We start from the raw sequence: 12,262 nt of genomic DNA, 5'->3' as shown, positions 1-12,262 counted from the left end.
ACATTAAAAAACCCTGGACATAACTGTAAGTGATCCTCTCTTTTTTATAACATAGCTGGAATAAACTACTATTGCATGGGACTAAATACTGTATAAATGACGGTATAATAAATTATTACAGATATGTAAATAGTTTTCACATGTTGGTCTGTATGTCTGAAATAAAAACAGATTGCTTGTGGCAAAATCAGATAAGCCTTTCTCAGTCTTCTGATAACAGAGTATACTTCTATTCTGAGTCAAGATTGGGGGCACACTTCAGTTCAATACCCATAAGAGAAGACTGACTCATCCTCTGAAGAAGTTACCTCCATGTGTGTCACTGTTCTGTTTGTTTCCTGACTGGAAGGCAAATGTATGACCAGTGAGTTATACAGACACAACAGGCAGCCTCCTTTGTTGCATCTTGGATGTAGAGCAGAATTTTCTGCCCCAGTGAGGACTAATTGGATGGAGGCTGGCCTACAGTAGTGAGTCATGCAAAGGCACAGTGAGTAGGTACTTTGGGAGAATACTGTGGACTTAAAAACACCTTCAGTTATGTAGGTAATGTACGTCTCATAGCTTATTAGCAGTTGTGTGGCACACAGTTCAATAGTTACATCATTAGTATAATGCACTGCTGTCTTGGCCTTTATCATTTTAAAGAGGGCATATAGTGATCATTTATGCCATAGTATTACAAGGCAAAGTTCTTTGCAGTCTTATCATATTGCCTGTTACAACACTCTGTGAGATATTCACTGTTAGTTCTTGAGTGCTCTTTGCTCTGGGCTTATCCAGAGGTGTGATCTAGTTAAAGATCCCTTGGGTAGAGTCCCATGGCAGTAGGTAAATTGGTGTGAGCTGCCATGGGAGGGCAAAAGGCAAGCCTAGCCACATTCAGTTTCACGGCGGCATCTGTGGATGGGGAGGTTCATTCCTATTCTGGGACACGTGTTACATACAACTAGAGGTCATATCATGGGGCGAAACCTGCTTATTGCCTTTCAACTGGAAAGGCTAGAGTGGAGGGGAAACTACTCTTTTCATGTGGATATAGTGCTTAAGCATGGTTAGAGCAATCCCATTTCAAGCCAAGGTTTTATGTCCTGGTTTGTAGCCAAAGAATTTAAGTTGTAATGCTTAATCAGGGTTATTGAAAATAAGCTTTGGTTAAGTGTTACGTCTATTTCAGGACATAATGTTGGCAGACTCCAGAAGCCATTTTTACTACTTTTTTTTTTTAAGGCAGCCCATAAGACTGTATCCATGGCCATCCTGATTTTTAATAACTTGCCTTTGCTTGCAGCACTGGTTTAATGTTTGTGCAACATTTGGCAGATTCTGATGGTGCATCCCACAGCAATGGTCATCTTGAGCATGTGTTTGCTGGTGCAGAGAGCCAGGGCTTTAAAAAATGTATTTATTTATTTTATTTACATTATATTTATATCCCGCCTATTCTATGCAGACTCAAGGTGGCTAACAACATAAAATACACAAAACAATAAGCAATATTAAAACAATAATACAATAAAACAATCTAAGCAGGAATGCACAGGAATGCAATTCCGGCTGGCTGGACATCAGGGGTTGTGGCCTGATATGCAAATGAGTTCCTGCTGGGCTTTTTCGACAAGAAGCCTTGTGTGAAACAGTGGTGACATCAAGGGATGCAAATGAGTTCCTGCTGGGCTTTTGCTACAAAAAAAGCCCTGCAGAGCAGTGTAATTTAAAAAAACAACCTTTTGTTCTTGCAGGTTAGTAGTAAAGATGAAGATTTTCTTGATCTCTCTGTTGATGTGGAACAGAACACATCCATCACCCACTGCTTAAGGTAAATGTCTCGCTGCTGCAGAAATGCATGTTGAAGAAACCAAGAGCAGGGCTTGCTCTCTGATCGCTTTAGATCAGTGGAACTGGAAAAGAAAATATGATGTTTCCAGTATGATGTGGTGTAATCCAAATCAAGGAATATAAATGGAGTTTTCATGAGTGGGAGGCAAGTGGGAGTATAAATCAATCATGGTGCAAATGGAATATTATGTTAGAAATTGCAGGCTTTGAAATTGCTTACTTCAGCAGAGTCCCACTGTAGTTAGCAGTATTACTCTGGAACAAGTAAGAGTATGTGCATATATGCATAATAGATACCTGTTGTGAAAATAATTCATCATCTGTCTTTCAGAGAGCTTCCTGATAAAGTGCTTTGGCTACCAATTGCTGGAGGCTTTAGCTGCAATGAAATGTATGGGAAATCCTTAAAGTGTCTTGGATGCTAATTTTTATACATACAGAGTTTCTAGACTTTTTAGGGATGCCAGCCTCCACGTGGACCTGGAAATCCCCTGGAATTACAGCTCATCTCCAGACTAGGGTTGCCAAATCCAATTCAAGAAATATCTGGGGACTTTGGGGGTGGAGCCAGGAGACTTTGGGGGTGGGGCCAGGAGATGTTGGGGGCGGAGCCAGGAACAAGGGTGTGACAAGCATAATTGAACTCCAAGGGAGTTCTGGCCATCACATTTAAAGGAACAGCACACCTTTTTAAATGTCTTCCTTCCATAGGAAATAATGGATAGGGGCACCTTCTTTAGGGGCTCATAGAATTGGACCCCCTGGTCCAATCGTTTTGAAACTTGGGGGGTTCCTTGGGGAGAGGCACTAGATACCATACTGAAAATTTGGTGCCTCTACCTCAAAAAACAGCTCCCCCAGAGCCCCCGAAACCTCCAGATCAGTTCCACATTATACCCTATGAGAATCGATCCCCACATAGGGAATAATGAAGTGCTCAGCAGACGTTTCCCTCCTCCCCCCCCACCCACCCTCCCCATTTCTGGCGACTCTGAAGTGATGGATTGGCGTCTCTACTCACGAGTTGCTGCTTCAAAGTAACACAGACACACCATCCCAAGAGGAAGCCTTTCAATCGGAGACTGAAGCCTCCAAAGGCACATGGTCCTCTGGGGGTGGGGCTTTCCCCCGCCAGCCAGCTGACTGGGGGCGGGAAGGAGTCTGGGAAAGCGGAAGAACCCCCGCTGGGACCTGGGGATTGGCAAGCCTGCACCAGACTGCAGAGATCAGTTCCTCTGGAGAAAATGGCTGCTTTGGAGGGTGCACTCTGTAGCATTGTACCCCACTGGGGTCCTGGCCTCCCCAGGCACCATCCCCAAATCTCCAGGAGTTTCCCAACCTGGACCTGGCAACTCTACTCCCCCCCGCTCCCCGCCATGCCCCAGGAGTATCCAGGTGGGACCTGAGCACCCTGTTTCTGATACCACAGCTCTGTTGACGTTATATCCAACCTCCTTTCCTGCTAGATGTCTTTGGATGAAAAGGCCTTGTGTGTTTAAGCCTCCAACAAAGCTCTTTTCCTCTGAGTATCAGTGCTGGCATTAAAAGTAAAAAAAGCAGAATTCATAATAATAGCACAACAAATTATGTATTATTTTTATGTCCACGAGGAATCACAAGGGCCAGTGAATTCAGTCATTTTTACCCTTGCTCTCAATTGCAGTCTTTATTCGTTTTATTTTGTTGCTTTATTTAAAATGTTCCTGCTTTTAAAAACAAAAACAAAAAAACTCTTTCTCTTGTGAAAAAAACGACACCCCCAGCATATTTCTTGTCAGCACGAACAGCTTTTATTTGAGCTGGTCGAGAGAAGTGTGAGAATGTCTTATTTTGCTTTTGGTTTAAAAATGTAGCACCTCATCATCTATTGAAGGTTTTGCCATTAAGGAATATGTTGGCATTCTGCGAAAACTACACAAATGAAATGCAGAGAACTGGACCCAGGGCTACGATAGGGGTCAGCTACTGACAGGCCAAATTGGTTCGTTTCTTTGAAATATTTATTAGCCACCTCTATTAAAAAACGCCTCTTGTAACATTCAGTAATAACAAAACTGCTATTCCACAAGAACTCCCATTGCTTGTGTGCATAAGCCAGGGCATCCAAATTCCATCCAGACATTTTGGATATTCCCCTACCCAGTCCAACATTATTGATGTCTTGAGTTAATGGTACAGTAAAGTTGCCTGTATTGCAATCGATAGCAATGTTCCCTCTAAGCTGCAGAGTCTTGTGAATAAAAATTCTACTTTATGAGCTACTGGCATTAAAGTTGAACAAGCAGGAGTCAAGTGGCACCTTTAAGACCAACCAATTTTATTGGTTTTTGTCTTTGTTTTGTTTTTGCTTTGTTTGTTTGTTTTGTTTTGTTGTCCTGAGGCAGGTCAGAAATTGGTTTTTATTGGTCTTAAAGGTGCAACTCGACTCCTGCTTTGTTCAACTGCTTCAGACCAACACAGCTGCCCTCTTGGATCTATCTACATGGCATTAAAGTTGTGAGCCGCTGCATGAATTATTGTGCTCTGGAGTCGTCCTTCCTGAGCTTAGACCAAAATGTATAAGCTGGAGGCTAAAAATTTGTGAGCTAGCTCACACTCACTCATCTTAGAGGGAACACTGATTGACAGCTCATTCTATTCGAAGACTTATGGAGACGTTAAGAGTTGGGAACTCTGTTGATTTTCAGAGATTTCAGCAACACGGAAACCTTGTGCAGCGAACAGAAGTACTACTGTGAGATGTGCTGCAGCAAACAGGAGGCACAGAAACGGTAAGGAAAGAGCGCTGTGGTTTGCTCCCTGCTTACTTTCCCTGGAAGTGGTACCACTAACACAGTTCCCCCCCTTCCCACACACACTTTCTCTCACTGTATTGGCATGAAGTTGAGCCCAGGCTGCCTGGCTGGTTAGTGGTTCAAGCTGACCTGGGGGCGGGGGGGGGGAGTGTTTGGCCTTGTTCACCTAGGGTATGGAAAGCCCTTGGACTCACTCTGCCCACATACCTGCTGGGACCACCTCTCTGGCTACGCCCTTTCACTTATTCCGAAGGAGGCAACCTACAGTTCCTCAATCAGTTCCGCGGGGCTTGTAAAACTGTCCTCTTCCAACTGGCTTTTAAGGTGGAATCCTGGTAATGACATCTAGCCATCTTGATATATATGTATTGTACTGCAGCACCTTCAATCTATATTGGTTTTAACTTATTTATCTAACTGTAATTTAATTGTATTTTAACGGTATTTTATTGTACTAATTGTATTTTATTTTAATCATGGTATGCGCCATGTCCTGTGAGCCGCCCTGAGCCTGCCCCGGCGGGGAGGATGGGATATAAATAAAAATTGATTATTATTATTATTACATATGGGTAAAATGGGCAGCTGTCTGTTCCTGTGCATTCTCAACTGGTGGCACCCACTTTACAGAATGGTCTGCCTGAGGCAGGACAGAAAGCTCCCACACTCCTATTCGTCTGCATAATGGGCTAAATAGAGGTATTCAGGAGGGCTTTTTTATGAAGCAATTTGAACTGTAGCAGAAAGGACACCTTAATAATGGAACCTCATTGTTGTCTATTGAAATGATTTGGTACAGGGCTTTTTTTGTACCAGGAACTCCTTTGCATATTAGGCCACACACCCCTTTTGTACAGTCCTCCAAGAGTTTACAGTAGGCCCTGTCCTAAGAGCCTTGTAAGCTCTTGGAGGATTGGCTATATCAGGGAGGTGTGGCCTAATATGCAAAGGAGTTCCTGCTACAAAAAAAGCCCTGATTAGGTATATCATTCTAGTTTTACTGCACTGTTCTTTGTCTTTGTAATTTCAGGCACTATATTGTTTACAGTATACCTTGCCTTAGGCAAATTTGTTGCTCACAGTGTCTTTTAATTCTGTACTATAGCATTGTTCATTGGATGCCTTATGTTGTAGCAGGACATGAACTATTTTTTTACATTATTACTTTGACTTTACAGACTGGATTCATCTGGTAGAGGAGGACTGTATTACATGAAATAGTTTTTTAAAAAAAAGAAAGAAAAGCCTTGGCTTTTTTCTCCCCTGGAATTGATTCTTATTTTGCATGATTTTGATGTTACTACAGGATGAGGGTCAAAAAACTCCCCATGATCCTCGCATTACACCTGAAGAGGTTTAAATATATGGAGCAATTGCACCGCTACACAAAACTCTCTTACCGGGTAGTGTTTCCTCTGGAGCTGCGCTTGTTCAACACGTCGGGAGATGCTATAAACTTGGACCGCATGTATGATTTGGTGGCTGTCGTTGTTCACTGTGGCAGGTAAACCACATCCTGGTGCATTTGGGGAAATCATTTCTGTACAGAGACTGTAGCTCAGAACACTAGAGGCTTAGGGTGGACAACAGGATAAAGCCACTGTCTTTTTGTCCTACTCATGAGATTCCAGAGGCATCTAACTGACTGCAGTTTGAAGTGCTTGATCAGATCCAACAGACCCGTTCGAGTAATGGTGAAGCTTTCTTTCAGCGCAAAGACTCTTCCCCTGACTTACTGGAACTGATTCATAGGATCCAATCCCCAGTGCTGGACCAGATGGACCTTAGGGTCTAACTACATGTTACACAGTCCTTGTGACACTTCTGTGTCCATCATGAGTACTGTCTAGCTGACAGGTGCTGTAAGTTCCTTGTTGAATTCCCAAGTGTGTAAACGCCTGATTCAGATTGGGACCACAGTGCATGAGGAGAGGGGGCTTAAGCCTTCCCCCTCCACCGTTCTTCCAACTTGAAATGTCCCCAGCTGGACACTGCTTGCCCTGCCGGAGGAACCTACATGTACCGTATCAAGGTACATGAGGGCAAATAGCATCCCTGTTTCAGGCCAGGTAAACAGCACGGGGGAGAAGACTAAAGTTCCCTCTCTGCCTGTGGCGCACTCCCAATTTATCCGTGCCTGAGAACTGAGTTTTAGAGCAGTATACACAATTTGCAAGTGCCTTCTCTAAATTTATGTGGGCACCAGAACCTGCTGGAGTGTGTCTGAGGTAAGACAGGAAGGAGAGAAGCAATTTGTAGTGCAGTCCTGCAGAGAGTTACTACACTCTCAGGCCATTGAAATTAATGGAAACCCAATAAGCTGCCTTGTACTGCTTCAGACCATTTAGTCTACCTAGGCCAGTATTGTCTGTTTTGACTGGCAGCAGCTTTCCAGGGTCTCAAAAAGCCTTTCACATCATCCCAGTACCTGATCACTCACTAGCTGATCCTTTTAACTGGAAATGCCAGGGATTTCTGCATGCAAAGCAGTTTACTGCCGCTCCCCATCTTAGACAGACTTAGAGTAACTTTGCATAAGATTGTGCCGTTAGACTACCAAATGAATTGAGAAGGATGCGAACACCCATGCATTCCGATATTCCAGAAGTTACCTGTGTAAATATGTATCTATCTTTGTGTTTGTGCATGAACTCAAACTGTAATGTTTCTAAATCTAATGTGATTTTTATATATTTGTCAAGACAGACCCAGTTCTCTAATTCTGCCGTTCTTTTTCTCTTACCTTTGTAGTGGGCCCAATCGTGGACATTATATTACCATTGTGAAAAGTCACGGATTCTGGCTTTTGTTCGACGATGATATCGTAGAGGTCAGTGTACTGATAATATCTGAGTAGAATTTTAGGGTGACAAGTTGGCTTCTCGATACAATGAGGCTTGCTGCTTACAAGTGTTTTTTTTTTAGTAAATCATATGGACATATGAAGCTGCCTTATACTGAATCAGACCCTTGGTCCATCAAATTCAGTATTGTCTACTCAGACTGGCAGCAGCTCTCCAGGGTCTCAAGCTGAGGTTTTTCACACCTATTTGCCTGGACCCTTTTTTTGGAGATGCCAGGGATTGAACCTGGGACCTTCTGCTTACCAAGCAGATGCTCTACCACTGAGCCACCATCCCTCCCCAATCAGCAAACTGTAGCCATTTAGAAGATGAGAAGCAAAGAGGAGCTAAATTTCAGTCATCCTCAGTAAATGGTTATTGGAGCAAAATTGACACATAAATTGTTTAAATAAAATAGATAGCCTAATGCATGTACAACATTGACCAAGAGTAGAAGAAGAAGAAGATATTGGATTTATATCTCGCCCTCCACTCCAAAGAGTCTCAGAGCAGCTCACAATCTCCTTTACCTTCCTCCCCCACAACAGACACCCTGTGAGGTGGGTGGGGCTGGAGAGGGCTCTCACAGCAGCTGCCCTTTCAAGGACAACTTCTGCCAGAGCTATGGCTGACCCAAGGCCATGCCAGCAGGTGCAAGTGGAGGAGTGGGGAATCAGACCCGATTCTCGCAGGGCGTTTTCGCACTCACCTTAATCAGCAGCGACCCCCTCTTCACCGTGCAGGATCTGCGCGGATTTCGCACTAATTGCCGCGGAGCACCCGGAAGAGCTGGAAAGTCCCAGAGCTTTTGCAGCGCAAACGGAAACCGCAAAAAAAACAGTTTCCGTTTGCGCCGCAAAAGCGCCGGGACTTTCCGGCTCTTCCGGGTGCTCCGCGGCAATTAGTGTGAAATCCGTCAGATCCTGCGCGGTGAAGAGGGGCGTCGCTGCTGATTAAGGTGAGTGCGAAAACGCCCCCAGAGTCCGCACACTTAACCACTACACCAAACTGGCTCTCCTATACCAAACTGGCTCAAGTAGAATGGATTGTGCCACATCTAGCAGGTCACTTGCTTCCTAACTTTAAAATCTCCTCAAAACTGTTTTACTAACAAAACAGTTAGCAAAATACTTTTTTCCCCCTTGATATGTTAGTTTTCTATTTGCAGGATCTTTACTAAATTCCAGGTGGTGACAGGAAGTCTGGCAAAAATATTTGTTGTGAACATTAATGTGCATTGCATGGTGTAGAGCCAGTTTGGTGTAGTGGTTAAGTGTGCGGACTCTTATCTGGGAGAACCGGGTTTGATTCCTCACTCCTCCACTTGCACCTGCTGGAATGACCTTGGGTCAGCCATAGCTCTGGCAGAGGTTGTCCTTGAAAGGGCAGCTGGTGTGAGAGCCCTCTCCAGCCCCACCCACCTCACACGGTGTCTGTTGTGGGGGAGGAAGGTAAAGGAGATTGTGAGCCGCTCTGAGACTCTTCAGAGTAGAGGGCGGGATATAAATCTAATATCTTCTTCTTCTTCTTCTAAAGGATTTTAAAAAGAAAAAAATTCTCATGGCAGTGTGTTTCCTCTTCTCCCTTCTCTCAGAGGCCTTAAATCATGACTAGCTTCCTAAAGGAAGTTGTAGTTGCCATGGCTTTTAAAGGAGAACCATAGATGCACAGATGGCTAGAGAGTCTCCATTGTTTCAGACAGCTTGGAATTAGAATTGTACCACCAGCCAATACCAAAAGCCTAATTCCTTGCAAGTATAATGCAAATGGCATAATTGCCACAGTCCAAAAAGATTAAATGGAATCATCATGGAATGGTCGAGGTGGATTCCATAGGTGGCAAGCTGCCACCTCAACATGCCAACTGCACATACCATTATTACAAGAAATAAATGAAAACAAGTAGTCCCATGATGATTGTATTGGGTCTAGCCTAGATGTGAGTGTCGATCTACCTGGCAAATACTTCACAGTCTTAGCACACAGATTGAAGTGCAAGACACGATTCTTGAAGGAAAAGGGGTACCATTTTGGACAAGAGTTTATGCATCTTCTAGTTCAGTTAAGACTCTTGAACTCTATGATTGACTGTTTGCATGACTAGCGGATTGGCCCAGATCATTCCAGTTGACCCAACTTGGGCAATGAAGTCAAGTCCTTGGGGAAGAAGAACAGAATTGCCCTGAAATAGGGCTATACAACTTCTGACCCACTAAGTTGAATGAAGCCCATTAGACATGCAAGTGCTTGGCACCAGGGCCTTTTTTGTAGCAGGAACTCCTTTGCATACTAGGCCACACCTCCTGATGTAGCCAATCCTCCTGGGGCTTACAGAGCTCTTAGTACAGGGTCTACTGTAAGCACCAGGAGGATTGACTACATCAGGGGTGTGTGGCCTAATATCAGGGGTGGAATTCTAGCTTGAGCTCCTTTGCATATTAGGCCACACTCTCTGATGTAGCCAATCCTCCAAGAGCTTACAGGGCTCTTAGTACAGGCTCTACTGTTATCTCCAGGAGGATTGGCTACATCAGGGGAATGTGGCCTAATATGCAAAGGAGTTCCTGCTACAAAGAAAGCCCTGTTTGGCACTCTTCCAAAGAATTATCTCAGGCTCCTACTGAACTCCCTTATGTGGCTGGTGAGACACATTTGGTCTGGCTGGCAGTTCTGTCCTCAAACAATCATTGCCCTGTTGCCTTAATCCATTACATTATTTTCTTTAAAATATGGATCAGTTTATTCTCTTAACTAATACATCAGGGGAAGACAGAAGCAATAAGTTCTTTTTATTGTTTTGCACAATTTTTACAGAAAATCACAATTAATACAGACATACATTTATCCTTGGAAAGAGATTAAGTATTTCGCTCCAGTGATTCTGAGTGTAAAAGCAAACAGAACAGGATTTAGGATAGCTTACACCTTTAGCTGCACACCCTAAGTTTTGTCTGCCTTTTCTTAATATATTAATAGTTATTTTTATTTATTTATTTATTGCAGAAAATTGATGCACAGGCTATTGAAGAATTCTATGGTTTGACTTCTGATATATCAAAAAATTCAGAATCTGGATATATCTTATTTTATCAGTCAAGAGAGTAACTGCAAACTCTGACCTTTTCCCTCCCAAGATGAGAAATTTACCAGTACTGTTAACTGGCCTCTATGTAGACCCATCCACTATGACCTAACAATGATAAGCTCATCTTTAAACTGTTGACTGAAACACTCCAACTTGGACTGGAAGATCTCTTTTCTTTAGTTTGACTCTCTCATTAACAAGAATATATTTATATGGACTCACATGCCCATCTGCTGAATCCTGCTGAATTGAGGTATAACATTGCCTAGATGTAATTACCATTAAGGACTATTTGTTTACTCTTTCGAAAGAACCATTCCTTTGGACCAGTGGTTTTCAAACTGTATTCTGGGGGATGCTGGGCATTACTGGAAGGTTCTCAGGGGGCCCCCCAGATAAGAAAACTGGTAATAATGGACAACTGAAAGTCCTGTGAATTCACATAGGGCAATGATGAGCCCAAACACATTCAAGGCTAAGCTGTAAAATGACTATACACTCTAGAAACATATCCCAGAATCCCCTGCAAAGTACAGAGGGTTCCGTGACAGACACACAGGAGCTCCTCAGCCAATGAGCTCATGGGAAAAGGGTTCACAGAAGAAAGAAAGTTTGAAAACCACTGTTTTATATACACAAGCAGCTCATTCTTGTGGTAAGTGGAAAGCAAAGAAATGTATTTCCTAAGTGTTGGCACTGGAGTACTTTCACAGATTATGTCACATGATGTTCTTCAGCTGGAAGGCTATTTATTTTCTCCTGATCCTTTTAAGCTTTGAGTTATTAAAACGTGAAATTGGCAATCTCAAGTCATGAATTCTCTCAAAGGGATTTCAGTCCCACGGGGAACAAATCATATCACATATCCAGTCTTCCTTCTTAGGGGGACAACATACACGAGCCAAAAAGATCCTCTGGATTCCCACACTGTATAAAAAAGCTTTAGGGGGACTTTGCAGTGAAGAACAGAATAAGCTGTTCCTCCATATTAATTTGCACTGTGTAACTAGTGATAGTGTCTTTTTAAGCCCAAAGGTTTTACCTGACCTTCCACAAGACACGCAGGCAAGCAAAAGTGTGGACATGAGTTGCATAAGCATCAACACCTCTCATGTCAAACTCCACAGGGCCCAAACACACTCAGAGCACAGTGTGAGCAGGGGCATGCACACACAGTCACTGGATTTGGGTGGATACCTGTCTGTCACCCGCTTGATTCTGCGAAGGACTGGCCTATGCAGGCTTGCTGGGCCCAGGGACCTTGCAACAGGGGGTGGGTAGCAACTTCACAGTGGGGCAGTGGTCCCTTACCAATGTGGCTGGATGGCACAATGCAGAATTCAAGCTTTTCATTAGTGTGCATTGGGGCAGAATTCTAGCAGGAGCTCCTTTGCATATTAGGCCACACACCCCTGATGTAGCCAATCCTCCAAGAGCTTACAAGGCTCTTTTTTTGTAAGCTCTTGGAGGATTGGCTACATCATGGGATGTGGCCAAATATGCAAAGGAGCTTCTGCTAGAATTCAACCTATGCAACCCCTGGTGTGCATTATCTGTATACAAGCAGCCTTCCCTTGCACCCCCAGTCAGCTGGCAAGGAGTTTCTTTCACTCTGTTCCCCTCTTTCCTTCAGGTTTGGTGGGGGATTCCTTCACTGCCACCCTTGCCTTCCTTTGCTCACCCCAGGCTTTGCCTTGATT

The 12,262-nt window shown here is 43.6% G+C and overlaps 1 protein-coding gene across 1 annotated transcript in view; it reads left to right on the top strand.

Moving 5' to 3' along the window:
* The window catches only part of USP46 (ubiquitin specific peptidase 46), a 37,730-nt gene extending 26,365 nt beyond the window's left edge, over nucleotides 1–11,365 (top strand). The window contains exons 5-9 of the mRNA XM_060246350.1: nucleotides 1,743–1,819; nucleotides 4,527–4,610; nucleotides 5,941–6,138; nucleotides 7,386–7,464; nucleotides 10,481–11,365. Coding sequence (XP_060102333.1) covers nucleotides 1,743–1,819; nucleotides 4,527–4,610; nucleotides 5,941–6,138; nucleotides 7,386–7,464; nucleotides 10,481–10,582 — 540 coding nt within the window. The 3' untranslated portion in view covers nucleotides 10,583–11,365. The remainder of the gene's footprint in view (nucleotides 1–1,742; nucleotides 1,820–4,526; nucleotides 4,611–5,940; nucleotides 6,139–7,385; nucleotides 7,465–10,480) is intronic.
* Nucleotides 11,366–12,262: the final 897 nt, after the last annotated feature.

The sequence above is a fragment of the Heteronotia binoei genome, chromosome 9, assembly GCF_032191835.1.
Source record: "Heteronotia binoei isolate CCM8104 ecotype False Entrance Well chromosome 9, APGP_CSIRO_Hbin_v1, whole genome shotgun sequence".
Classification (NCBI taxonomy): domain Eukaryota; kingdom Metazoa; phylum Chordata; class Lepidosauria; order Squamata; family Gekkonidae; genus Heteronotia; species Heteronotia binoei.
This window is presented reverse-complemented; position numbering and strand designations above follow the sequence as displayed.